Source organism: Colletotrichum graminicola (assembly GCF_000149035.1).
Source record: "Colletotrichum graminicola M1.001 genomic scaffold supercont1.28, whole genome shotgun sequence".
Taxonomy (NCBI): Eukaryota; Fungi; Ascomycota; class Sordariomycetes; order Glomerellales; family Glomerellaceae; genus Colletotrichum; species Colletotrichum graminicola.
Genome location: NW_007361032.1, coordinates 3,970 through 30,754, shown reverse-complemented (window position 1 = coordinate 30,754; position 26,785 = coordinate 3,970). Strand labels below are relative to the sequence as shown.

Here is a 26,785-nt window from a genome sequence, read left to right as displayed (position 1 = left end):
TTTCCCTCTCTCCCTCCCTCCCTCAGTCTCTCTGTCTCTCTGTGTGTGGGTGTGTGAGAGAGTATATGTGTGAGTGTGTCTCCCCGCGTCATTCAGCCACGTCTTCAACCAGTACCACATGATGGCTAGCCATACTGCATCTATATCTGTCTACAAGCGATGAGCAACAGACGACGCAAGACGGAGATGAGGAACAGAGAACGAAGGAGGAAGAGAAGGGAGGGAGGGAGCAGAGACAACGGCGCGTGAATAGAAGGCGAATGAATGGGTACATGGTACGGATATTTCCGTACAGTACTCCGTACAGCGCGATGCCGCGGAACCGATTCCAGCAACTACGTGCCACCTGCTTAGCGCGATATGACTGGCGGGCGGAACCCTGCGGTACATGCCGTCCACTCACGTCGCGGCAAAAGTCTAATTTTTCCGCTATTCTTCCGACCCCGAGCCAATCATATTCATCCTCTCCCCCTGTCGAGTCGAGCTCACAGCCCACCTTGGTTGTCTCGTTCTGCTGCGACTGGATGGCACAGCACCGGTTAACGAATGGCACTTGTACCCAAGCGGCTCTGTTTAAATTGGTAGAAGGAGAAGGATGAGGATGAGGAGGAGGAGGAGGAGGAGGAGGAGGAGGAGGAGGAAGGGGCACGAAGCACTTCCTCCGCCCAGAAGCTGGACGTGAAGCAGGCAAACAAGCAAAAGCGGGCTGCTGCACGCCCGCTAGACGACGCGGGTGGGAGCCTCAGGTACTTTCATCCTTGTACCTAGCCGCTTCACTCTCTTGCTGCTGTGCTACCTTACCTACCTCCCTATACCTACCGAGAGGACCATCATAGATACCTACCGGGCACTCCGTACTTTTACTACAATTACGTACAGCAGTCGCGGGACATCCCATACAAAGCTCCCATGTTCTCCCGTCTACCCCCAATTCAACCCATACGAACCCATCCCCAAGTCTCCAAATCACTTCCATCATAATCTCGACACCTCTCATCTGCTGCCCGCTGCTGCGCATCTGACAACACCCACCCACCCACTCTTACGCATTGCCACCTTCTTACAGCACGGCTGCGACGGCAACACCCTGAAGACATCTCCGAAAAGCTCTAGTCCGGTTCCCAACTTCTCAGCCGCCCACCCCCCCGCGACCCGGCTCGCACGACACTCGCTCCTGGTACCACCGACGAACACACCCACAACGAGACGACGCCGCAGCGCGCAGTCGAGGCCTGTGGCTTCTTCCGCTTATCATGACCATCCCGACACTCTCGCAAACGCACTCGTGATACCGTGAACTCTGCGACGGGGAGACGGAACATCGGCATGGAGAGGAAGAGGAAGTTGCCCGCGAGGGCCTCGGCGCGTGTCGAACACGTCGCAAAGAAGCGCACCGTCACCCCTCCCGAGCCTCGGTCCGTTACGCCAGTCCCGGCTCCCGTCGAGGAGCCGCCGCCGCCGCCATCGCTGCCGAAATCAATTCAGGCTGGCAAACCGCTACCGACCGTCGAGGACCCTCAGCCGGATGACCTCCCTGCGAAGGAGTACCAGTCGTACCAAGAGAGGTAATGCCACTCCACTGCCCGTGACTGTCCCGTCATGCTCGTCGCATTCTCAATGACTAACTCGTACCACAGCGGTGTTCTTGCTGAGTCGCTGAGTCGGTCTCGACACAAATGGATGGCCGAGGGGCTCTTCGAGAAGTACTGGACGAAGCCGGCACGGAAGAAGAACGCAACCGAAGACCCCAAGAACCCGGCCAAAGACACCATGTCCAAGATTGGCCAGGTTACAATCACGATTGAGCCTCATGTTTTCGAGGCCACCATGTGGGCCATCAAGGACCCCAAACCTCCCGCTCCCACCACCCAGGCTTCCTTCCGGCCCATCATGCAATATGGTCCTCCCAATGGAACCATGCCTCCTCCGCCGACGCCCCCTTCTCTCGCCCAGAACGAGTCGAGGCCGACGCCCCCAGCTACAACCTCGGCCCCGCCGTCTCCGGCCCCTCACCAGATCCAGTCGAGGCCTCCCTCGTCGACAGCGAATGAGCCGCCAAAGGTGGTGCCCTCTCCACGAAGTCTGGATCCCGTGCAGCCTGTCGCCGCAACACCACCTCCGCCGAGATCAGTCACCTCCTCATTGCCGGCGGCTGCGCCTGCGCCCGCTCCCGTCACTGCCCCAGGGACGCCCTCCAACTCTGTGTTCCCGTCCGCAGCAGCACCTTCAGCCCCCAATTCACGGCCATCGAGCTCGACACCCCAACCAGGGCCAGGAGCTGCCAAACCCCCGCCGGCTGCAAAGCCCCAGGGTACCGACCCAATCATCATGACTTTGGCAGAGAAGGCCTCCGAGGACCCTCATCTGCGAGACTTGATGAAACGTGTGGCAGCCGGTGAAGCCAAGCCTGACGAGTTGAGCAACTTTCAGAAAATCATTGATCAAATCACAGCAGAGTACAAGAGGAAAGGCGGACAGCAAGGCCCTTCGGCGGACAGATTGTTGGTCGACGGGCGCACGGTCAAGTACTTTGCCGATGAGGTGCGTACGATCCTGGACATTGTGCTCGCCACAAATCCCCGGCAGAAGTCGAGCGAGCTGCTTCCACCTCGCGGTAGCGACCCTCTTGTTGTTGCACTAGTGAGGGCGGCGCTGGATGACGGCAAGGTGCGGGCCATGATCCGGAGGATTGCCGAAGGCCAGCCAGGATTCACAGACGCGACGGACCTCAAGGCAACCTTGGACAAGTTGCACAAGGACCTAAAGGGCACCCAAACCACCCCTCAGCCTCAGACCCCGACGCTGCAGACTCCTGTCAACGGCGGGCCAAACGGCCACGTCGTCAAACCAACACCGTCCGCGCCTGCTGCTTCCCCGGCTCCGTCTCCTGCGCCGGCACCCGGGACGCACCTGCAGCATCCCCCTCAGCAAGCTTTGCGGTCAAAAGGTCCTCCTCCGGCTGCCAGGCCAGACATTTCGGGCGTCTGTCTCGACTTTACAGGTGGAAATGGTGACCGATACCTGTTCCCGAAGTACAGCATCCTGGAGTATCTTCCTGGCGGGCAACAAGTTATCGCGTCGTTCCTCATCGTTCGCAAGGGCAGTCAGCTGGAATACGGTGGCGATGCGAAGCTCGACTATTACCAGCCAGTCACGGTACGGATATACGCTCAGTCTGGTCGCCATCTCGAGTACCTCCAGCGGGTTGTGGCACCCCCTGATGAGGTCAGGAGGTACATGGACGACGTGATGGACAACATGACCAGGGCCGAGTACGTGCTTCTCGCCATGCGCCTTCCCCGAGGCGAGCGAGAACCCGACAGCGAGCAGAATGGCAAAGAAGCCGCCGGCGGAGGCAACCAAGTCGGGAAGCCGGAGTCTTCTGCGCCTGGACACCCAGGCCCAAAGCAGCAGCCCGTGTTGTGGGGCCCGATGACGTCCAGGTTCGTCCAAAAATTCAACAAGCAGTGGTTTGAAGAGTGGAAGAAGAGCGAGAAAGCCGGCGACAAGAAAGCCCACGACATCTTCCGGGAGTCCTGCGAGGCCGTCGGTCGCGACCCTCTGGACAAGGACATAGAGTACGAGAAGATGATTGAACTTTTGGCAGCCAAGGATGCCGAATCATCATCTTGAGCAGGGCATTCCCCTTCATGGCCAGATGGACACCGCAGTTCACCTGGGGCCGCACTTGTATTACCTAGACGTAGAACTGCCAAGAAGGGGTTGGTGTGGGGGGGGTCAGGAAGGCAGAGCGGGCGTGTATGTGTGTATCTGTTGCCAGCATTGAGTCTGAGCCGTTGATCGGGGCCACACGTTATTGGTGTTGGTGTTGTTGTTTTTTTTCTACTATTCAAGCCGTTTCAGGGCTCAAAGGGGATTTTATTTTGGAAAAGGGAAACCGGAGTGGTGTGTGTCAAGGGGACTGACTCTCTCCTTTTTTTCTTTTTTTTTTTCTTTTTCATTTCCCATCTTCTCATGTCTTACCCTATTCAAACCTAGGTGTTCAGAGTGTGCGGAGAAAAACCTCGGGCGCAAGGTTCTGTCTGGTGTGGATGCGGCTCGGCTCTTTTATATTACCCCCCCGTTTGGAAACAAAGATAGTTTACAGATAACTCGTGTGTATGTACGTGTGTGTTTGTGTGTGTGTGTGTGTGTGTGTGTGTGTGTGTGTGTGTGTGTGTGTGCAGAGGCAGCATGCCCAACGATGGCTGCTATATAACCGGAATCTGGAAAAGAAGCATGACACACACTGAAGAGGGCGTGGAAACTCGTGATGTGCTGGTCTGCTTTTTCGGTTTGCCCCCGGGTAGTCGTGCGTGATGCCGGCCCCCCTTCCTTCTTCAACATCATCATTCAGTCCCAATACATCTGGCTGCTAACCATCAGTTTGACACCAAGACTTTGCGCATCGCCCTAATGTGAGATGCCCCCCCTCAACAACTTATCATTTACGCATAGGCGGACGCTCCAGCCACAATCAAGTCTCGGGGGGAGAGGGGCCTGAAGCAGCAAGGACATGATGCGAAAAGCGCGTATACCGCAACGGCTTAAATATTCCTATCTGAGGCGCACACACATACGACTTGCACATGTAATTTAGCATCGAGGGGTCTTTTTAGACCCGGGGAGCGGGGCAAGTCCGCCGACGACGACGTGTGTGGTTTCCACCCGGAGGGAGAGTTTCGATCGGAAAGGGGGGGGGGGGGGGGGCGGCGCCGGCGAGACGATAAGGGGTAACCCGGCTAGACCGTGGCGTTCTCTTACACGAAGGACCTTGAGAAGGCATATCGCATGGGGGGGAAACGTGACTTGACGTCCGAATACGCGGGGCGGGGAGGCATGTCCGCGAGCGCATCTCAAAAACCCCCCGTGTCGGACCGATGGGGGAAAGAAAAGAAAAAGCAATACAAACATGCCGATGCCAACTCGACGCCCGGCTCGGCGGGACATGACGCAGCAAGCCAGTGCTGAACGGGGCGCAAAAAGAGTTTTTGACCCTTTGGTGCGTTTTCTTGTCTGCCAAGGTGCCGCCTCAGGGAAGACTCTTTGGGTTCTCTCTGGGTGGTCTCTCTTCTGTCCCTGTGAGGCCTTCAACACTCTGCGTCATTTCCCGAATACCATCAAGGCCGTGTTGGTGACGTCCGCTTTCCCGACATCGTGGCTCTCTCACATGGGGAAAGGATACGAGAAGCCGACGGGCCTCCAAGACCTATATAACCACCCGCTCTAACCTGTCACCAAGCCATTCTTTTGACCTCCATTCCGCTCTTCACTCACAACACACACACGCACTCGTTCACGTCCCCCCTTTACCCTTCAACATGAGGTCTTTAACACTCATGCCAGCCCTGCTGGCCCTCTCCCGGGCCGCCGCGATCCCCAATCCCACCCAGCCCGCCCACCTCGCCGTCTCCGACGAGGACCTCGACGCCGCCATCAAGGAGCCCCTAGTGAACTTCGTCAACGGCCCCGTTTACGGACTGCCCTGGTACCCGGACGACCCGTCCCCGCCCTCCGCCAACCCCTTCAAGCCCTACCGCGAGGATGCGAGAGTCGACGACGGGGTCAAGGGCACCTCGGCGCTGTCCAACGGCGCCATGGTCTGGGCGTCCCTCGAGCTTCAGGCCCTCGCCGCCGCCGCCGCCGCCGCCCGCGGCCCTAATGATATCGACGACGACGCCGTGATCCCCAGCGAGGAGGACGTCAGGCTCATCACCGACATGGTGCTGGACGATGGTTACGCCTTCCCGGACGACGAGGTCCTCGGCAGGAGGTCCGTCGAGACGCGCTCCCGGGACCTCGAGGAGATCGCCAAGGGGCCCGCCGGCGCCGCCGCCAACGCCACTCTCCCGGCCGACTACCACCGCGGGCTGACAAAGGACCAGCTGTGCTCGGCCTTTGGCGGCCTCACGTGGAAGGCGAGCGAGCTGATGACGCCCGTGTACCAGTGGCAGCCCGAATACGTGCCCTGGCTGGTTGACAACAAGGGCCCTTACGTCGTATGCCCCTTCCCCCTTCCCCCTATCTTGACGGTCGTGAGGGGCTTGTATCAAACGCCCTTTTGGACTGATGCGGAGCTGACGCCTTCTCGTGTAGTACGTCCTCGACGGCCTCCGTCACATGGAATGGATCCTGTGGAAGATCAACCGCGGTCTGCAGTACACCACCCTCTTCACCCCCGAAGAGGAGCAAGCCATCGTGCGCTGCTGGTACCAGGTGAGTTTCCTGCCGCCACGCCTTCCCTTCGCCCCTTCCTTTCTCCCCCTTTTCACATCGGTTTTGACACCCATCACAGTTCTCCGGCATCGAGTGGCAGAGGATCCGCCCCGTCAACTACACCAATGAGCCCTCCCCCAGCCGCAAGCCGGTCCAGTTGTCGCAACCCTCCGTGAACAAAGAGCCCCTCCCCGGCCCTTTCCACCCCAAGCCCTGGTCCACCCCCCGTCCCTCGCTCAAGAAGCTCCTCCGCGTCATCACGGTCAAGGCGCCCGTGTCCAGGTACCAGTCGTACGCCACCCGCCGCATCCACAAGGTCCTGGTCAGCCTCGAAATCTCCCTCATGGTAAGTGTCCTCCTCCTCCCCACCTCTTTTCACAGTTCTGCCATCTTCCTCGAGCGTAACGTACCTTTCAAGGAGGACTAACAAAGTGGGGGGGGGGGTAAACCAGAACGTCGCCAAACTCCTCCAGGAGACGATGCAAGACCCGAGAATGAGGGACTATATAGTCTACGATACTCAAAAGGGCCAGGGCATCGAGCAGGCCCTCCGCCTGGCCAAGGAAGCCTACGATTGGAAACTGGTGGCCCCGCTTTAGACATGGACACACTCCGCCCTCCCATGCCGTGGAAGGCCTCCCCAAATCTTATCGTAACTAACAGCGGAAGCGAGTGTCATTGGTCAAAAAATACGGTGGTGTGAGACGAGGACATAAGTCGAGTTGGCTTTCGATTCAGGGGGAATAAGCGTCCAGAAGCCGTCGATTGAAATGTGTTTCTGTCTATGTCAAAAACGTTGAACAATGATAGTGTATTACAACCAACGTCGTAAATCTTGGAACGTGAAAGTCATGGTTCGTGCCGAGCTCCGTGTACCTCTGTGAGAAATAACACTGGTTCGATGCATCGTATCTAGTCGCCTTGGCGGCTGTTGAAAGATGTATTTGCGTATTCTAATGCCATAATACGAGTCCGATGCACGCCCAGGACCAAAACGCCACAAACGCATAGGGAAATTGCCTCCAGCTATCAACAGTCACGCAGCATCACCTGCCAGGCCTGGTTGCTGGACTCGGGAATCCCGCACGTGGTTCACGCCATCGAGCCACCGCTCCGGCCGCTGCCCACGAGGCCCGCCATCTCCAACAGCGCGCGGTCGGCGTCGTTGTCGCCGGTCCCTAGGTTGACCTTACGCCGGGCTTCTGCCTCCCGATGCTCCCAGGCCCAACGATCGGCCTGCGATTTCGCCTCTTCGTCACCGCCGCAGCCCCAGACCTCGAGGCTCTCGATCTCGAATCGATCCTGGAAGTCGAACTTGCGCGATACGCTTGTTGCAAACGCGCCGCCGCCGGCGGTCCAGTCATGATTGAAGACGCCGTACTCGAACGAGTCGTCCAGCAGCAACGACACGGAGCCCAGGGACAGCATCTCGTTCCGTCGGTGAGCCTGCGACGGTCGGGGGTGCGGACAACCCACACCCAGCATAGGCCGGTTGGTGGGCGCCTTGGTAAATGAGATGAACTCTGAGTTGTATCGTGACGCAGGGAACACATCGTGGACCGGCTCCAGCTGGAAAAGCACCGTGTCCCCTTCGCCAAAGGTTTCCTTGGCGGTATGCTTCCAAGGGGTACTTACGTAGACGCCAAACGTAAGGCGCTCCCCCTTGCTGCCGCTCGGAAACCGGCGTGGGGGAATTGACGCTGCAAAGGTTGATTGCTGGCTGCCCCGTGGGTCGTCATCGATGCGGGTGCCACGCACGAGAAGGATCGTGGGTGCTCGCCAATTGAACACTTTGCCCTCGAAGCTCCCCGTGGAAAAGCCGTCCTTATTGCCGGAATAAAGGGGCCTCAGTCGCCTAAACAGATCCGACCCTGGCAGGAAGAAGGACAGCTGGGAAAGGACATTCAAGTTGAGGATTTCGCCGGGTTCTGGTAGCAAGGGCTGGACGATTTCCTCTGGTTGCTTTTCGGCTACGGGTTCTTCGCCTTTATGTTTTGTGAAATCCAAGTTTTTGGAAAAGAGGAAGTGCTCGAACAGAGGGCTAAACCCACTGAAGAGGTTGGGGAAGCAGACGGGCAGCACTCGGTTGTACTGACTGAATTTGATGCCCGGTGCCTTTTCAACATTCAGGAAAGCCGCCAGGATATGCTCGGCAGTAGCGCGCAGGCTGTCGAGCTCGTCGCCCGTAACACGGGTGGAATACATGGACAGCCGCTCCTGGGCATTGAGCGGCGCTATCAATATGAGCAACATGAGCAACTTGCGAAAGTTATCGGCTGGAATCATGGCTCCTTGCACCTTGGGCGCGTCGCCTTGCCAGACGGCGTCGTTGATATCGAGCAGCTCAAATGCGGCAATCTCAAGATCGTCGTCGTCGTCCTCTGGCTCCTCCACCGGCTCGTCGACCGCGAAGCCTGCGACATGGCTCCTGGGCTGAGACTGGGTCGCCTGCTCCTCTTTCGAGGATTTTTCGGCGGCTACAGCAGCTTCGGACGCTGTACGATCGTGGACTGCGAGACTCTTGAAGAGAAGCTTGGCGCGGTCGGTCGCGCCCTTGGCCAACACCCGCTTGTGCCTCTGGGTCATGATGACGACGACCATGACCATCTGATCGAGTCCGAGGACGGCGGGTGCGTTTTGGAGGAAAGGGAAGGCGCCGATGTAGGAGACCATCTGGAACACAACGGGGGAGACATGGAGGATGTCGGGTATCTCGAGGAAGCGGGCGAGGGTGTCTTCCTTTAGGTAGCGGATGCCCCCCTGGTTGTCTGCCAGGCTCTTGAAGACGTCTTTGAATGAGTAGATCTCCAGCGAAGTGAAGCACTTATCGGCGAAGCGACTGGCCTGTTGCGAAAAAAGGTCGTTGGTCAGAGGGATAGCATGTAAGGTGGTGCGGTCATGGCATGACGGCGACTTACGAGTTCATGGGTGAGCTCCTCGTGCGATAGGTGCCGGGAGCTCTCGTCGGACAGTACTTGTCCCATGTTGAGGTTTCTGTAGGAACTCAGGAGGCATGGACGAACGGAGTTGGAGGTTTGCAAGAGACCTTGAGGTGACAACCAACAGGCACGGCCATGTTGGAGGGGATTAACTAGAGGGAGGCTCGATGACGGAACAAGGCGGTTGCATAATGAGTCGAGCCCAGAGACACAGAATCTGGCAAGTGTCACATCAGCCGCCCTCCGTACTGAGTGAGGTACGTATCCAAGGCGGGAGAACGGAGCACGCCCCGCAACGTCACTGCCACTGGCCCGAGCTCCCCTATGCCCCTCTAGGGACTCGCTACCTACGTACACTAACCTTAGGTACGGAGTACACTGACTGTACATGTGATAGACGCTCCACCGGAAATCATGAATATCTCGGCCTACCAAGCATCGTGATAATGCCTTGGGCCATCCATGCTCCTGCACCTCGGTCCTACGGCTGTTCTTCCGAATTGGGCTTACTTCACTCGAGATCGAATTAACCAGAGCATGTCTGTCTGTCAGCTGCCGGCAGTCCAAGAAACGCGCTAATGGCCAGGCCGCGCCTCGGTGCGTCCAGAAATCAAATGTTTTTCTTCAATTCGACCGGATGCGCCGCCTTTTGCCCATGTTTTTACATACAACGGAGCGAAATCTTCAATGAGACAGTGTGCCCGTCCTCGATGCCGATGCCGACCGGTGCTAATGCCCATACTATACAAAGCAGTCATGCCGTTCCTCGGCGGTACAAGTCCACAGTCAACCAACCCGCGGCCCCTATTTCTTGGGCTCATCTGATGACTCGCCCGACGACGAAGGCTTCCGGCCGTAGATCTCTCCAATCGTGCTGAGGGAGCTCTTGGGGTTCTCCTTCTTGTGAGTCTGGTCCGCCGACGGCACCGGGGAGGCGGCGCTCTCCGCCTCCGGCTTGCCCCACCCAGAGAGCCCCAACGCACCAAGCACGCCACCGGACTTGGACTTCTCCCCGTCGGCCGGCGTGTCGCCTCCGGCAGCACCCGATTTCGCGGCCTCGAACTTGGCCCTCTTGTTCTGCAGCATGGCCTTGAGGGCCTTCTCCTCGTCGTCGCGGGCCTCGAGCTCGCGGATCCACCTCTGGCGCTTCTCCTCGGCGTCCTTGGCCTCCTTGATCTTGCGCAGCTCGGCGGTGCGTTCGCGGTCCTTGTTGTAGTACATGCTGCCGGCGAGCATGGCGAGGACGGTGAAGCCCTGGGCGGCGACACGGGCGCGGAACATCTTGTTGGCCTGGACCGAGTCGCCGCGGCGGATGGCGCGCCACGCGCTGACGAAGGCGAAGACAGTGAGGCCGCAGCCTGGCGCAGGGTCAGCGAGAGTCGGCCACCGGGTGTTATAGATTATACGCACCAAGAGGGACCAGGGGCTCCTCCCTGAGCTTCCGGAAGACTTTGTGTAGGACGCGCTCATCGTAGAATTCGCTGCAGGTCGCGTGAGCTGGTTAGCACCCTTTTCTTTTTGCATTTTTTCTTCCCCCCCTCTTCAAATGTTACAGCTTGCTCGTTGCACAGCTCGGGCCGTCGACTCACTTATTCTCGTCAAAAGACGATGGCATTGGCCGGTCGAGAAGCGTAGGTTTTCCGTCGGGGCCGGACATTCTGGCGATTTCCAATTGACTTTGTGGTGGTGGTTGGAGCTGTGCAGGTGGTGAAGGAGGAAATCATGCGTTTTCCACCGGTCAGCAACTTCGATGATGAAATGGACTTTCTGAATTTCGGGGACTGAATGCGCCTAGTGTACGTAGAGCCCCTACCCATGAGCAGATTTGCGGCAAATCCCGGCTATTTCCACAGCTCGGAGACCTTGCATTAGGTAATCAATCGCCATTAGATGACAGTTGAGTCAGTGACAAGCTGTCAACCTCAATTTTATAGCACCAAATCTGATATCTGAGACATCTCGAAAGGTAATGTTAACCTCTATAGCTAACATCGAGTTCCTACAAACATTGAGTTCCTAGAAACATTTTACTGTGTTTATAGCCAGGGGCCTTTTTGTGTTGTTGTACCATAGGTAATTCAGCCGTTCAACCAACCCCATATCAGTGACCGCCTGCCAATGTCTTATCGTTATCTCCTATCGACCTTTAGTGCATGGGCCACTTCGTCCGATAACAAACCCCAGGGCATGGGTGCTACAACCAATCCCTAGCGCACAATTGCTGCCAAGCTCACCACTAAAGTACAAGAAAACCATCAAAGTTTACCCCGCAAGCCGACTTCAGCTCCGATGCCAAACCCCCACTATAAACAAAAATTCCACCTTACTGCGTACCGGTAGATAGGTCGGCCTGGTGGTGTGTTGGTCCCCGTCCCTGTCCCGGTCGTGACTCTCGACTCTTTTGAACTTTGCTGCTGCTCTCTGTCAGGCAACGTGACTCCACTTCTTTTACTTTCACTCTTCCTCACATTCCCCTGTAAAAAAAGAGGGAAGTAAAAAAAACCACACGCCGTCATGTCGGAAAACGCAGAACCTTCCGCCCTCGCCGTCATGACCAATGGCACCCTCAATGGCGTCAATGGCGATCACCCGCCGCGCCCAAGGACACCTCAGCCTCAAGGCATGTCCTTGACCGAGTACAGCGCCAACCCGTCCACGCCCCCAGAGGAGAGGCGTAATCGCATCAAGGGTGTCGTGCCTGACGATTTCCTCTTGCCCGATGGCCACCCCGACGTGAGAAGCCCGTCCGTTGGAGCCCAGTAGCTCTGTGGCACACACGAGAAATGCTGACATCCGGCCATGTCTAGTACCTCCGACTCATAGCCGCTGCAACCTCGCGCGTCTACGAGGCCTGCAAGATCACACCGCTCCAGCCCGCCGTGAACCTCAGTAATAGACTCGAGTGCAATGTGCTGTTGAAGCGCGAGGACCAGCAGCCCGTCTTCAGCTTCAAGTTGCGCGGCGCTTACAACAAGATGGCCCACCTCGACCCCGCCAAGAGCTGGAAGGGCGTCGTCTGCTGCTCTGCGGGCAACCACGCCCAGGGCGTCGCCTACTCGGCCCGCAAGCTCAAGATCCCCGCCACCATCATCATGCCCGAGGCCACCCCCAGCATCAAGCATCTCAACGTTGCGCGCTTGGGCGGTCACGTTGTCCTGCACGGCGCCGACTTCGACGCGGCCAAGGAGGAGTGCGCCCGAAGGGAGGTGCGGGACGGGCTGATCAACATCCCCCCCTTTGACGACCCGTACGTCATCGCGGGCCAGGGAACCATCGGCATGGAGCTGTTCGGCCAGATCAACATGGCCAAGTTGGACGCCATCTTCTGCTGCGTCGGCGGCGGTGGTCTCATCTCCGGCATCGGCGTCTACGTCAAGCGCATGGCGCCCCACGTCAAGATCATCGGTGTCGAAACCTACGACGCCAATGCCATGGTGCAGTCTTTGGCCAAGGGAGAGCGCGTGGTTTTGGACAACGTCGGCCTGTTTGCCGACGGCGCCGCCGTCAAGACGGTGGGCGAGGAGACGTTCCGCCTCTGCAAAGACGTCGTCGACGAGGTCATCCAGGTCACCACGGACGAGGTCTGCGCAGCCATGAAGGACATGTATGACGACACCCGCGCCGGTCTCGAGCCCGCCGGCGCGCTGTCCATTGCCGGCCTCAAGAAGTACGTCGCCCAGAACCCGACCGACCGCCGGAGAACCATGATAGCCGTCACCTCTGGCGCCAACATGAACTTTGACCGTCTGCGTTTCGTTGCCGAGCGCGCCACCCTCGGCGAGGGCAAGGAGGCGCTGCTGTCGGTCAGCATCCCCGAGAAGCCCGGCGCGTTCGCCAACCTGATTACCAGCATCATGCCTCACTCTGTCACCGAGTTCTCCTACCGTTACGCCACCGACGAGGTCGCCAACGTCCTCATCGGTATCTCCTTGACGGCTCCGGCATTCCAGAGGACGCAGGAGCTGCAAATGCTGCTGGAGCGCATTCGATCGCACGACATGTCGGTGATGGATCTCTCGGCCGACGAGCTCGCCAAGAGCCACATCCGGTACCTCGTTGGCGGTCGTTCCAATGTGCCTAACGAGCGCCTGTACATGTTCAACTTCCCCGAGCGCCCCGGCGCGCTGGAGAAGTTCCTCATGACCCTCCGCCCCAAGTTCAACATCAGCCTGTTCAACTACCGTAACTATGGCGGCGACACGGGCAAGATCCTGGCGGGCATCCTGTGTCCCGACGACGAGGTCCAGGAGCTGGAACAGTTCCTTACCGCCATCGGCTATCCGTGGGAGGACTGCAGCGAATCCGCCGTCTTCAAGACCTTCCTGCGCAGTTGATGGGCGACGTGTCGTCGAGGGACTTGCGCGCGCGCGCGGTTAATTACAGTTCGGCGTCGGGAGTTTTTGATTATGGAAGATTTCAGACGATTTATTTGGGAGAACAAAAGGTACGACGGTTCAGGGAATATAGAGAACTTTGGGCTTCCAAGAACGCAAAATGGCCTCTCTCATACATAGACCACTACTGCATGCAACCGGACGTCTCTAAAAAATAAAAATAAAAATAAAAGACTATGCGTTTAGATGCGACTACATTTCACGGTGCTGCAATCCGCTGTCCTAAAGTTCATGTCATTGTCGTCCGATACCGCAGGATCGCGATAAGCACCGTTTGCTTCGATAAGCGCACGGACGTCAACACCACGTGACGGCGCCAAGAAGATGGAAAATGTTCCCACCGGGGGACCCCTTCGACGCCAGCGCCGTCGGCATCGCGAAGCTCCTCCACGTCTTTCGACACACTCTCCCACCCCGCCAGCTCCGGACCAGCAGCCGTCGAGACGAAACGCACAATCCCTCAGACGTCCTCGACGAACTGGGCTGCCGAATTCCACCCCCCTTCGCTTCGGACACAATCCAACCGCCCGAGCCTCGACTTTTCGATAACGAGTAGAAGGAAAAGCAGATAGAAAAAAAGAACTACAAAAATGGCCTCCCTCGCCGCCTCTCTCCGGTCATTGACCCTCACGACCGTGCGCGCGACTATTCCCCGTGTCGGGGCTCCTGCGACGGCCACACGCGCCTTGTCAACGGCGATCCTGACCAAGAAGCCGGCGCAGAGGAGCGAGTCGGTGCTCGCGGTGTTTGGACAGAAGGCCGCGGTCGTGGGCAATGCGGTGGTGCAGCAGACGAGGGGGATGAAGGTGCACAGCTCCGTCAAGAAGAGGTGTGAGCACTGCAAGGTGAGCCATTCCCTTTCTCCAAGTGCTGGTTCGATGGGGGGGGGGGGGGGTGGCAAGTTTTAGACGGATGATGGGGTCGAATTGGACTTGGATATGCGATGCTAAGAAAGAGGGAGAGACTCGGAAACAGGGAGATGAGGTCCGGAGTGGGATGTTGAACCCTTGCTAACGTACTAATGCACAGGTCGTCCGTCGCAAGGCAGGCAAGAGGCACAACGGGTACCTGTACATCATCTGCAAGGCGAACCCCAGACACAAGCAACGCCAGTCTTGAGAGGTTGACCAGCCTCCCGGCTCGGAAGGTCGAGGAGGCGGAACCGGGGTGGCCTGTGTATGAGTCTGTACAACCACCGAGAGGAGGCGCGAGAGAAGGCAGGGTTGGGGTGCGAGGAGTTCGGGCAACACAGACAGCGTCCCATCATGTGGGATAGACCCAGGTCCAAGGGGGTGGTGGCGATGGATCTCGTGGTCCAGATAGCAGAAGAAAACAACTCCCGCTGGTCACGGGGCATGCACTTTTTGCGGCATCGAACAGGGCAGCAAAAGGCTCATGCCCCCTGTATTATACAATTAGACACATCTACACAAGAAACTCTACATTCCGCCACGTTACATGCCGTCAACGTAGCGCTCCATGCCCTGCCACTCGGTCTTGCCGGTCGAGATGAGGTAGCGGATGTGTCCCTAAGAGTCAACTGTCAGGGAAACGAGAGGCGGAAAAGCGAGGGTGGGAGTGAGCAGGAAAGGGGAGAAGGGGGGGGGGGCGCTCACGAGATCGGTTACGCCCCGGTGGCGCTCGAACTCTTCGCGGGCGAAGCGGCGCGACTCGGCGCGGGTGTTTGGGTCGGCGATGCGGCGGGTGCCGCGGATGATTTCGCGATAGAGCGAGATGGCGCGGGATCTCTGGAGGAACTGTGATTGGGGGGCAGGGAGGGGCAACTGTCAGTATACGAAGTTCCGTGTCTTCCATTCACGCTGATTATACGGGAATGGCAGATATGTGTTTTCTCTTTCTTACATGGTCCAGACTCAAGGCCTTCTTGCCGAGGCGCGACTTGGCCGGGCCATTGGAGTAGCTGCGGACGAGGGACCACAGGAGGGTTTTGAAGGGCATCAGGCCGGGATTATGGGGAAAGTGGTGAGGTCGACTACATCTACTACATCTGTGTGTCTGTTGCGGAAGCTCAATGGAAGCTCGACGAGAGAGAAGCTTCAAGTGACTTTTTGGGGGACTGTGGATGAGGTCAGGACGGGGAAACCTCGGGTCCGGGCGGACCCGCCCCGCTTCGGCCGGGTAAGGGTAAGGGACCGTTGCGTACAGTGCAGTGCAGTGCAGTGCTCTTGCTTTCGCTTTTAGCGGTCGCAGAGGCCAGTTTTAGTGGACGCGTCCCCTGGAGTTACATGGCCGTGATTTACATGCGCAAGATGCAAACAGTTTCCTTGACCTGAACCTCCATTCATGCATGTTACATGACATGACATGATATAGATCATTGCGTCTTGTTTCGAATTGGAATTTCACTTCGATCTATCTTGTTCTTGTTCCGTTTCGAATCGGGAAAATGGCACCGCTTCGCAAACGCCGCAGGGCGCCTACGAACCCCATCGAGGCGGCGAACCGCAAGCCAGACGACCAGTTCATCAAGGACCATCTGCGCCCAAGGTTCGTTTGGTCTCCTTTTTCTCCCGCACTAGCATGACTTGACGCGGAAGCGGAAGCGGAAGCCCAGAGTTGCTCTCCTCGTAAAAACAGAAAGAAAGAAAAAGACTCACCGACGGCACAGCCCGGACTGGACATTATGGACGCACCCCGCGAGCGGCAAGCCCTACGCCCTCTCGCTCAAGTCGGCGCCGGCGCTCGCCCAGCACGAGCTGCAGGCCTGCTTCGACCTCGTCGAGCGCACCAGCGGGGCCGACTACCGGGCCTCCAGGGACGGGTGGAGGCCGCTGGCCAAGCTGAAGGAGATGAGGAGCCCCGAGCTGCGCTACATTGTCGTCAAGGAAGCCCCGGCGCCGGACGGCGGTGATGATGATGATGATGATGATGATGGCGAGAAGGCGAACGTGGAAGAAGGCAGGATATGCGGCTTCACGAGCCTGATGCCGACCTTTGAGGAGGGCGAGGCCGTGGTCTACTGCTACGAGATCCACCTCGTGGAAGAGCTGAGAGGGTGAGTCCCCGGAAACTGCCCTTCCCTTCCCCTCATAAGCCAACTACTCTACTCGGCAACTGGTCCTTGTTCGGAACTGACGGGCGAAACCCTCCCCCGGGCTCCAGGACCGGCATGGGACGCGGGCTCATGGACCACCTCGTCCGGGTGGCGGAGAGCATCCCCGGCGTCGAAAAGGTGATGCTGACGTGCTTCGTCGCCAACGCCGGCGCGCGCGCCTTCTACGAGCGGCTCGGGTTCGAGAGGGACGCCATATCGCCGCCGGAGCGGACGCTGCGGTCCGGCACCGTCTTCGTGCCGGACTATCTCATCATGAGCAGGAGGGTGGTGCGCGGGCCTGCGAGGACGGAGACGATGGGAAAGCGTGATGCGGCATGATGGGGGTTCACGGTCATATACCCCTGTAGACGGGCATTGAGAGCGGCATTATTATTATTATTTTATCCCTCTGCACAACGAAGCAAAGGATCTCGTGGGTCGGTCGGTGATGACTCTAGAGACATGAGATGCGGCATCACTGCAGTCAGCCGATCCCCAGGGGCGTTCGAAACCCTGCTCTCATTGGCGGTTCGTCCGACTGGATAAGCTAGAGGGACTTTGGTCAAACAAAGCCGAAAACAAGAAAACACCTGGTGAGGCTGAGGTGCATGCTACTACCTAGGTATATTAGGCTCATGCAGGACCACATCCCGTCGGGCTTTTTGGGCTTGGCGTCGGTGAGGGTGAGATGAGACGACGGGCGGGTGGATGGACGGACGACAAAAACCTAAAAGAAACGCTGCAGGGACTCTCCCACCACTTTTCTCACTGCAGTGTAACATAGATGCTCGTTCGATGGCTGAACTCGAGGCGCCGGACCGCTCGCTTACCTCTCAGCGTCATGCCACAACGCTCGCCTTCATCTCGATGCCAGGGTCATCATGCCAAGTCTCGCGTCTGCCTTGGAGGCCGGGCGTCAGATCGTCGCGCGGCGGCCTAGCGGATCTGCAACGAAGGACGGCAAAGCTAACCAGACGGACGAGGGCTGGATACGGAAGAGCCGATAGGTAGGTATTCGTAGAGGTCTACATATATCTGTCTGTCTATGTGTACGGATATTCCTATCCCTCCCAACGTCAATGTCTTTGGGGTTTGGGGGGGGGGCTTCACTCAAGACAGAATCTCTCCGCACCCCCGTCTCATCCCCAATGAGTGCCAGCGGTAGGTACTCACCCCTTGCATGAGGGCAACACGCCGCTACGAGACGTCCAAACCTGCTTAGTGGCTTCCTTCAGCCCAAGCTCAGTTAAATCAGCCCTAGGACGCCATCGTCAGGTCTAGCGCGGCTGCCACAAGTGTAGCGCACGCAGGGAGGGAGCCCCCAGTCAGTCATCTCGTTGACCACCAAAGCCATGGGGATGAGATGAGGCCCCCCGTCCAAAGTCCAACAGAGGTCGTTGCTCTACGCCTACTATGTACGGGTAAATTTACACTATCAATATAAGTCAGCCTGTGGGGCGTTGAGGTTACAGTCTGTTGCGTTGGCAGCGTCCAAAACCTATTTTTCAGTCCGTGCGTTAGAAACACCATCACAACCACCCTAGTTAGGGTCACGTAGGGGGGTTACCCTACTAGGTGGCCACTTACCTGTAGATTTATAGATTTTTATATAGATACTATAGTGTAAATAGCCTTAATTAATAAGCTTATTACTGTTATTATTACTACTGTTATTAAATAATAGCACTAAAGAAGAGGGTTACTACCTTTAGTAGTAAAGAGGTATTACTAGCACTACTAGCTAATAGTACTTAAGCCTATAAGGCTGCTTATAAAAGATTATTATATATAGTAATTAAGCGCCTTATAGTAATAGCACTAGTACTAGTAGTAAAGTTAATAAAATTAATAATAATTATTAAGATACTAAAAAAATTAGTAGTAGCTATAGTAGTAGTAAAGAAGTTAGTAGTAGTTATAGTAGTAGTAAAAAAGTTAATAATAACTATTAAGACGCTATAAAAGTTAATAGTAGCCTAAGTAACTATTAATAAAAAAAAAAGTTAGTAATAGTATTAATAATAATAGTAATAAGCCTACTTATAATAATAAAAAGCCTATATAATAAGTACTATTTATACTAAATCTATTTAATATTTTATTATAAACTTTAGTACTATTACTATAGTAATAGTAAGTAGCTATAGTAGTAGCTACTTTACTACTAACTAAAGTAATAATATACTTTACCCTTAACCTCTAATTTAATAGTATTAAATTTATACTATAAGTTTAGCCTTTTTAAATAGTATAGTAATTAATAAGTTAGTTAATAGTAAGTATAATAATTAGGTTAAAATAAAAAAAGTAAATCTTAAAAAATATAAAGGATTACCTTTAAAAGTAACTTACTAAGTAATACTAGCTTTTAAAGTTATAAATAATAATAAAGTTTAATAAAAAGCGTTATACTATATAAGAAGTTAATAATATTTACTATAGTAATAACTTTAGTAAAGTAGATAGGAAATAGCTAACCTTACTATAGTTTAAATTTAGCTAATAACTAAGTAACCTTAGCTATAAGACTTAAGAGATCTTCTTTAGTATAAATCTTATATACTTTACTAGTTTAGTTATATTAGTATTTAGTATATTATAATCTACTATAAAGTTAAAAAGTAAGTAACCTAACTATAGTAAGTAACCTAACTATAGTAAGCTAATTAACTATAGTAAGCTAATTAACTATAGTAAGCTAATTAACTATAGTAAGCTAATTAACTATAGTAAGTAACTAGATTATAGTAGCTAACTATTATATATTAATTTAAGAAAAATAGTAATAAATTTAATAAGGGATAAGATTAACTAAAAGAGAGATATAAAAAAGGATTTATAGTATAATCTAATAAAGTATTATAAGTATATAGATTATATAAGTTACTATAATAATATAAGGGTAGGTAATAGTACTAACTAGTATTTAGTTATTACTAAAGTTTACTATAAGTTACTTACTTATAATCTTAAAGCCTAATAAGATATAATACTTTATTATAAAGTAAATATAACTTTAAAAGATCTACTACTAGGCCTTATAGTTATAGTTACCTAGCGGCTAGTAAAAAAAGATAATACGCCTATATAAGGTAAAGTTATAAGTAATTTACCTTTTATAGTAGGATTTAAAGAAGGTAAAAATCCTACTAGTAGGCCTTCTTTACTAACTATAAATAACTTTACTAGTAATATAGTAGTTAATTTATCTTTTAGTAGTAAAAAAGTTAGCCTTTTTATATAGTAGTAGTATTAATTACCTTTATAATAGTAGCTATCTTTAATCTAATAGTATTATTATATACCTATTACTTTATTAATTAACTTATTACTAGCGTATTTAGTAAAAAAGACTAAAGTGCTATTATTATTACCCTTATAACCTAAAGAGTAGTTACTTATAGCGTAGTTACTAGAGGTATAAGATTTTATAGGCTAGTTTCTTAAAGTTAAAAGGTAATAATAGGGCTGTAAAGGCAGTACTAACGTAGCCCTTTAATAACTATAAAGCTCTTTATTAAGCCTAGTAGTTATTTAGCGTATACTAAAAGAGTAGTATAAAAAAAAAGGTATACCTAAATCCCTTATTAGTACTATATAAAAGTTAATAAAGACTTTCTTACTTATATAGTAGTACTATAAGTAGAGTAAATATAACTCTACTAGCTTTAACTAATAGTATAAATTACTATACGTTACTAATAAAGTTAATAAAGTTAATAAGGTTAATAAGCAGCCTGTTATAAATACTATAACTAATAAGATAAGTAACCTTAAGAAGAGTAGATTTAGTTAGTTAAATTAAATCTAGTAGTTATAACTATACTAACCTTTAGGTAGTAGATAGTCTTTTTATTTTCTCCCCTATATAACTAGGTAATTTATTTTTACTAATTATTTATATAAGTTAACGCCTTCCTAACTTTATAATATATAATAAGCTAAATAACTTTAGCCTTAATAAGTTATATAGTAGTAAAGCTAATAACCTAATATATATAGCTAATAATAAGTTATTAATAGATTTATATAAAAGTAATAAAAATAAAAAGTAATATAATAAGGCTAATAAAAAGTAAGGCAGTAAAAGTAAATAAGTAGTTACTATAGTTAGATTTCTTTACTATCTATTAATAGTTATTTTTTTCTTTTATTACTACTTTAATAATAGCACTTTCTTTACTAGTTATAAAGACACCTTTAATATTACTACTATCTTTATTAATTAATATATTATTAAATAATCTTTATATACTATTAAAGTTAATAAATAAGTAATAAAAATAGCCTTTTATTTATTTTATACTATAACTAACCTTTACTATATAATTATAAAGTAGCTTATTAAAGTTATATAAATCCTTTTTATCTCTATTTTATCTTAAGTACTACTTATAAAGGAGCTTCTTAAGGTTACTAAATACCTCCTTAATAGGGTTAAAGTTAAGTAAGTATAGTAGTAGATATAATAGTTATACGCTAGCTAAATTATATACCTCTTAAATATCTTATTAGTAGTAAAAGCTAGTATTATTTATAATAATAACTAACTTTATAGTAAGAAAAGCACTACACTTAGGTAAAACCTTATCTTAAATCTATATTATAAACCTATTACTATTTATTATACCTAAGTATATTAATATATTAAATATACTATTTATAGTAAAAGTAGAAAGAATTTAGTATTACTACTTATATTTAAGCTTATCCTTTTAATATAGTAATAGTCCTTTTAGCGCCTAACTTATCTTTTATACACTTATATATTTATTAATACCTAACTTATTAATAAATACTAATTATTTTAAGTAGTATTTATAAATAGTATATATTTAGTTATACTATAGTACTTTATCTCTTTAGGTAGTAATAATATAAATAGACTTTAATATCTACCTAGCTATATAAAGCTACTAACTAATTATTAACTTATAAACCTTTATATTAAATTACTTATAAAAAAAATCCTATATTTCTTTAAGGCTAAGGTTATTATAGTAAGTAAAAAGCTTTAATAACTTATATAGTTACTATACTTCTAACTTTATTTAGCTTTACTAACTAGTAAGATAAATTACTACTTAGCTAGTTATTTTATAATTATAACACTATTACTAGACTATATAAGTAGTATAGCCTAGCTACTTAGTAATCTCTTTATTTATTTTCTTAAATAACTTAAGGATCTATACTATTTTTCTTTACTTATCCTTATTTAACCTTAGCGCTATTATATTTATTTAATATAGTATTTATTTAGTAAGGAATAGTAGTAGTAAGTAATAGTAGTAAGGTTATTATAGACTTTACTTTCTTTATATATATATTACTTTTATAACTTTATTAACTTAGCCTCCTATTTAAAAGGCATGCTCTTATAGACTATTATAATAAGAGATAAACCTATCTATAAGGTAAGTGTTAAAAAGATAATTAGATATATAGCTAATAAGTAGCTTTATATAGGTCTAAATCCCCTTATTATTATTATTATTACTAGTATATATAACTTTAAGTTATTATAACTATCTAATATTAGGTAATATTAATTTTAGATCCTGTTAGCTAAAAAACGTAAATTTATATAGGGTTATATTTATGTGGCGCAGGTGCACGGACTAAAAAATAGGTTTTGGACGCTGCTAACGCAACAGACTGTACACGCGACGGGGATGAGGTGGGACGAGACGGGGATCCATCCAGTCATCGACGACGACGAGGGAAGGGGTTTCGTTTCGACCCTGTCATTTCCATCGAGGAAGGAACTGAAGAGAAGAAATAAAATAAAATATCTAATAAAATAAACAAGAACGCCCAGTGGCGCATCCTAACAGCCTAGCGCTGAGACCGGGGGTCGACATTAGGCTCGTGAACGACTGGAGCTTGTTCCTCAGCTCAGGAGGAATTAATCGGCCGGCTCAGTGTGTGACTCTCTCACACGCATCATGCCTCATCCGGTAGCGATCAAGCCTCGAGCACGCGAACTGCATTCGTCTTGTCTCCCCAGGTTTTTTCAGCTGCTTGCCCATATCGCTGGTGCTACCAAGGATGCCCCCCCTGTACCGTCTTATACCCCCTTCGCGTACTTCGTATATCAGAACGTCGTGTCCCTCCGAGGCTCTCCTACCCTAGCTATCCAACGTCTTCCTTCGTCTGCGTCTCCGTCTCCGTGTCCGCTTGCTTATGCTTTTCAAGAGCTTCTGGAATCTCCCTCCTGCATCTAGAACAATCGTCCCAGTCGCCAGACGACTCACCCGTTGAGAAACGTATCATCACCCTCGCCACCTCTTCACGATGGATTACCAACAGCAAGCACCCATGCAATCGCAGCCGCAGCTGCAGCCGCAGCCGGAGCAGAAGCAGCCTGAGCAGCACCAGCACCAGCACCAGCACCAGGAGCCGCAGCAGGAGTATGTCCAGGGAGGCAACATCCAAACCCAAGAATGGCAGTCCGGCCTCATGAACTGCGGGCCGTGCGACACCTGCGTCGTGGGAACGTGTCTCCCCTGCCTACGTACGTCCCCTACCTCCTCTCTACCATTCTCTCCCCTTTTCCGGACGTGATCCAATGGTCAGTCAAACCTGGGTTCAACTAACACTTGGGACCCCCCTCCCCTCCAGTCGTCGGCAAGACCTCTGAGCGCCTGCGCGACCCGACGATGCAGACGTACGAGGCCATCAACACCGACTGCCTCCTCATGTTCGGCATCAGCTGTCTCACCGGCTGCGGCTGGGTCTACGCCATGATGAAGCGCACCGAGATCCGCGAGCGCTTCGGCATCAAGGGCTCCGGCGCCTCGGACTGCTGCGTCGCCTACTGGTGCGCCTGCTGCGCCATCATCCAGCAGGACAAGGAAGTCCAGGCGCGCATGTCGACGGGCCCCATCAGCCAGGGCTACCAGCCGCAGAAGGAGGGCATGACCATGCCCGCTCCGCACAACTGAGCGTGGCGACGTTGCCGCGGGAGAGGAGGGTCGACTGGCCTGGGAGACAGCAACGGGTCTGTGGCCCCCTTTTTCTTTTCTTTTTTTCTTTTCTTCCTTACTTTGTTTGTTTTGCTATGGATATGGATATGGTCGGTCAATAGATGGATATGGTATACCCGTGGGAATGGATGCTGAGGACCGCTGACTCGGCAAGGAGACGGCAGTCGATAAACATAGGCAGTGAAACAGGCAAATAGCTTTTGTATCCCTCCATCGCGGCGCCGAGCTTGATCGAATCACTGTGTTCCCCTGGTGACTCTTCACATTACGGCCTAGTATTTTGTCTCAGCCACGGCCTAATTGTTTGTCTCAGCCACGGCATGTTCACTGGAAGAGCCCATCGTGATAGCGTTGTGATGCACGTTGGTGACGCATTATATCGATGCTACAACGCCAGCTTCCCCACAAGAATGAAATCACTCCAATGCGGCTTCGTATTCTCCCTCCTTCTCATGATACTTGGCCCTTTTTCCTTTGATGATGCCCCGGTACGATGGCGACAACATCGTTTTCCCCCACCGTCCCGCCGCCCAGGGAGGCTGATGATACCTGTGGCTTCGATCCATTTCCAGTAACATCACTCGGGTACGAGCCCCTCCCCCCCTTGCTACTCCAACAGTTAGGGCTGACCGTCCCTCCCAAGCTTCCCTGTAGACGGGGCTCTCCCGCTGCGGTGCTCGGATCCCCTCATGACATGCAGCACCTCCGGGTCCTACAAAGGGTGTTTCTCGACGATCCCTACGACGTGCTACGAGACCTCCACGCTGTCGAGGCCATGCGAGCCTGACGAGCTGTGTTGGTGAGTTTGAGACGACATGCAGGGCTCCCGGGAGTTCGAGCGCCCCTTCGCATACTGACGGGCCGCAAAACAAAAAAACAGTGGGACGGGGTCTAACACGGCGTGCTGGACCTGGTTTTCGCTGGAAGACACCCGCACATTCAGTCTCTTCATATGCAGCACCGTTTTCGGGGTAGGCATTCTTCTGCCGGACTCGACTATGGCGACACCTAGTTCCGGGACGGATCCTTCGAGCACGACCGACCTGCCTGGGACAAACACGGACACCACCGCGACTGCTTCCTCGGCTGGCACCTACACAACGGCAACCGGCGCCTCCGCCGCCACGAAAGCTGATACCGCCGCAACGGGGCCCACATCTCGGACACCAGAAGGCGGCGGCGGAGGAGGAATCTCTGTTGGTGCCATTGTGGGGAGCGTCATCGGGGCACTGGCATTGATGGGCATGCTTCTGGGTATCGTCTTGTTCATCTGGATGCGGTCCAGAAAGGAGAAGAAGAAGCGAGACGCCGCCGAGCCGGAACCCGTGAGTCCAGCGATTGGGCCGGATGACATAATCGTGGCCCCGTACCGGTCGGGCGCGAGGGTGTCCGCCCCGCCGTTGTACGACGGACGACCATCGATGGGGCCTGGGGAGGCTAAGAGCCCGCCTCCGAGACCGGCCAGGAGCCCGGAGAAGAAGAAGATCAACCTGACCGAGGGCGGTTGGTTCTAAGGGAACTGGGGGGGGGGGGGGGGGGGGGGCACTTACACACGCTGCCCATCCACGGCCATCGGTCCGGCTTAGGGGGCAGTCATAAGGCGCTCGACGAGAGTGGGTATCGCAGGATTGTATAATAGAGTCTTACTCCATATTTTGATAAGCATCCTCTTACAGCCTCTCTCGTTGTCTTGGCATCATACACCAGTCTCTATGGTAAGACTCCTAGACCGATGATCTCCAGTGGCAAAAGTGCAGACTTCCGCAGCATCAGTACATGTAGCGGCCGCGCAAGGCAGGCGAATGGCCATCCAGCTCGGATTCTGACGGTGGAACCCAAGTGCGAGCGCCTGCAAGGCCGAGACAAAACCGTGAGGCCAACACAAAAGCGATGGCTGGTGCCTACCGTAGGATTGAGCGGCCGGCCGCGCTTCAACCCCGGCCACGGCAACTCCACCCGCCCCCTCAAGAGATTTATTGTCGGGATATTCAACTGTTTAATGGTGGAGCCAATCCATGGTCACGTGATTTACTATCATGTGACTTACCTTAGCAGCTTACTTACACTACTATAAATATCTATAGTAATAACTTCTTCTTCTTTTTCCTATTATCTATCTTAATAAGTAACTAGTAGTTAATTAAACTATTACTACTTTATAATTATAATCCTTATAATACTAACACTAATTAGTAATTAACTTTATAGTTACTACTACTATAAATTAGTAAGGATTATTAGAAGAGGCTATAATACTTTACTTACTATAGTAGCTTAGATTAAAGTATTAAAGTGCTAACTAGCCTAAAGATTATTAGTACCTAGGATTTTATAATACCTAGTAAATAACCCTTTAAGCCTTATATCTACTATATAATAACTACTATTACTACTATTAACTTTATTACTTTTAGAGAAGTTTTTTTTTTATATATTACTTACTTACTAATAACCTTTATAGTATTTAGTATAATTATTTTCTTTTTATACCTAAGTTTCTTTAAGTTCTTTTTCTTTTTTATTTTTTAACTTTTTTTTTCTCTAATTATTAAGATTTTTATCTTACTAAGTTTTTATTTTACTATAGTAGTAATAGCCTATATAAGATTATAAGTAAATAGACTTTTATAAGTTCTTATCTAAATAAGATCTTACTAGTAGGACTAGCTATAAAGTAGTTAAGTAAGAACTACTTAAGTAATCTACTTTTAATATAGTATTTATAAGTAAATAGCTTTTACTAATCTTACCTCTATATACTTCTAATATTATATTATTAGCTAGGTGTAGCTTATAGTAATTATAACTCCTTCTCTTAACTAGATAATTAGTAGCTAAGTGTTACCCTTAGTAAGTACGCCTTTTTTTATTCTTTAAGTAAAGTAAAAAAGGTAAAAGTTACTTATATTACTTTAATTTACTTACTTTTTTTTATTCTTTAAAATACTTATTAATAACTATACTATCCTTTTTATTTTCTTTTATTCTTTAAGTAAGGTATAGTTATTAGTAACTAATATAACTTTTACTTAACTTTACTATCCTAATTAATTTAAGAAGACTACTTATTATTTACCTTTAAGTAAGGTATTAGAGTAAGGTAAGGTAATTAGCCTAAAGTAAGGTAGTATATGTACTTAATTAGAAGATCCTAATCCTAATTAAGTATAAAGATATAAGTTAGCGTTAATA

The 26,785-nt window shown here is 50.9% G+C and overlaps 10 protein-coding genes across 10 annotated transcripts; 7 read left to right on the top strand and 3 right to left on the bottom strand.

Moving 5' to 3' along the window:
* Window positions 1-1,326: 1,326 nt before the first annotated feature.
* GLRG_06979 (uncharacterized protein) lies at window positions 1,327-3,633 on the top strand (the record flags this gene model as incomplete). The annotated part of the gene is made up of 2 exons (XM_008097664.1): window positions 1,327-1,565; window positions 1,638-3,633. 2 exons carry the CDS (start codon window positions 1,327-1,329, stop codon window positions 3,631-3,633), a joined length of 2,235 nt encoding a protein of 744 aa, XP_008095855.1.
* Window positions 3,634-5,321: 1,688 nt separating this feature from the next.
* Window positions 5,322-6,815, top strand: GLRG_06978 (uncharacterized protein; the record flags this gene model as incomplete). The annotated part of the gene is made up of 4 exons (XM_008097663.1): window positions 5,322-5,999; window positions 6,097-6,216; window positions 6,296-6,562; window positions 6,690-6,815. 4 exons carry the CDS (start codon window positions 5,322-5,324, stop codon window positions 6,813-6,815), a joined length of 1,191 nt encoding a protein of 396 aa, XP_008095854.1.
* Window positions 6,816-7,308: 493 nt separating this feature from the next.
* On the bottom strand, window positions 7,309-9,200 carry GLRG_06977 (uncharacterized protein; the record flags this gene model as incomplete). The annotated part of the gene is made up of 2 exons (XM_008097662.1): window positions 7,309-9,060; window positions 9,135-9,200. 2 exons carry the CDS (start codon window positions 9,198-9,200, stop codon window positions 7,309-7,311), a joined length of 1,818 nt encoding a protein of 605 aa, XP_008095853.1.
* Window positions 9,201-9,959: 759 nt separating this feature from the next.
* Window positions 9,960-10,812, bottom strand: GLRG_06976 (uncharacterized protein; the record flags this gene model as incomplete). The annotated part of the gene is made up of 3 exons (XM_008097661.1): window positions 9,960-10,513; window positions 10,566-10,636; window positions 10,745-10,812. 3 exons carry the CDS (start codon window positions 10,810-10,812, stop codon window positions 9,960-9,962), a joined length of 693 nt encoding a protein of 230 aa, XP_008095852.1.
* Window positions 10,813-11,669: 857 nt separating this feature from the next.
* On the top strand, window positions 11,670-13,489 carry GLRG_06975 (threonine ammonia-lyase; the record flags this gene model as incomplete). The annotated part of the gene is made up of 2 exons (XM_008097660.1): window positions 11,670-11,888; window positions 11,963-13,489. 2 exons carry the CDS (start codon window positions 11,670-11,672, stop codon window positions 13,487-13,489), a joined length of 1,746 nt encoding a protein of 581 aa, XP_008095851.1.
* Window positions 13,490-14,139: 650 nt separating this feature from the next.
* On the top strand, window positions 14,140-14,668 carry GLRG_06974 (ribosomal protein L36; the record flags this gene model as incomplete). The annotated part of the gene is made up of 2 exons (XM_008097659.1): window positions 14,140-14,394; window positions 14,579-14,668. 2 exons carry the CDS (start codon window positions 14,140-14,142, stop codon window positions 14,666-14,668), a joined length of 345 nt encoding a protein of 114 aa, XP_008095850.1.
* Window positions 14,669-15,003: 335 nt separating this feature from the next.
* Window positions 15,004-15,508, bottom strand: GLRG_06973 (complex 1 protein; the record flags this gene model as incomplete). Its single annotated transcript, XM_008097658.1, has 3 exons — window positions 15,004-15,078; window positions 15,166-15,333; window positions 15,413-15,508. 3 exons carry the CDS (start codon window positions 15,506-15,508, stop codon window positions 15,004-15,006), a joined length of 339 nt encoding a protein of 112 aa, XP_008095849.1.
* A 448-nt stretch (window positions 15,509-15,956) lies between these two features.
* Window positions 15,957-16,943, top strand: GLRG_06972 (acetyltransferase; the record flags this gene model as incomplete). Its single annotated transcript, XM_008097657.1, has 3 exons — window positions 15,957-16,057; window positions 16,179-16,565; window positions 16,673-16,943. The coding sequence occupies 3 exons, from the start codon at window positions 15,957-15,959 to the stop codon at window positions 16,941-16,943; spliced, it is 759 nt and encodes a 252-aa protein (XP_008095848.1).
* Window positions 16,944-22,925: 5,982 nt separating this feature from the next.
* GLRG_06971 (PLAC8 family protein) lies at window positions 22,926-23,551 on the top strand (the record flags this gene model as incomplete). Its single annotated transcript, XM_008097656.1, has 2 exons — window positions 22,926-23,121; window positions 23,229-23,551. The coding sequence occupies 2 exons, from the start codon at window positions 22,926-22,928 to the stop codon at window positions 23,549-23,551; spliced, it is 519 nt and encodes a 172-aa protein (XP_008095847.1).
* Window positions 23,552-24,086: 535 nt separating this feature from the next.
* GLRG_06970 (uncharacterized protein) lies at window positions 24,087-25,107 on the top strand (the record flags this gene model as incomplete). The annotated part of the gene is made up of 3 exons (XM_008097655.1): window positions 24,087-24,178; window positions 24,237-24,392; window positions 24,474-25,107. The coding sequence occupies 3 exons, from the start codon at window positions 24,087-24,089 to the stop codon at window positions 25,105-25,107; spliced, it is 882 nt and encodes a 293-aa protein (XP_008095846.1).
* Between the last annotated feature and the right edge of the window lie 1,678 nt (window positions 25,108-26,785).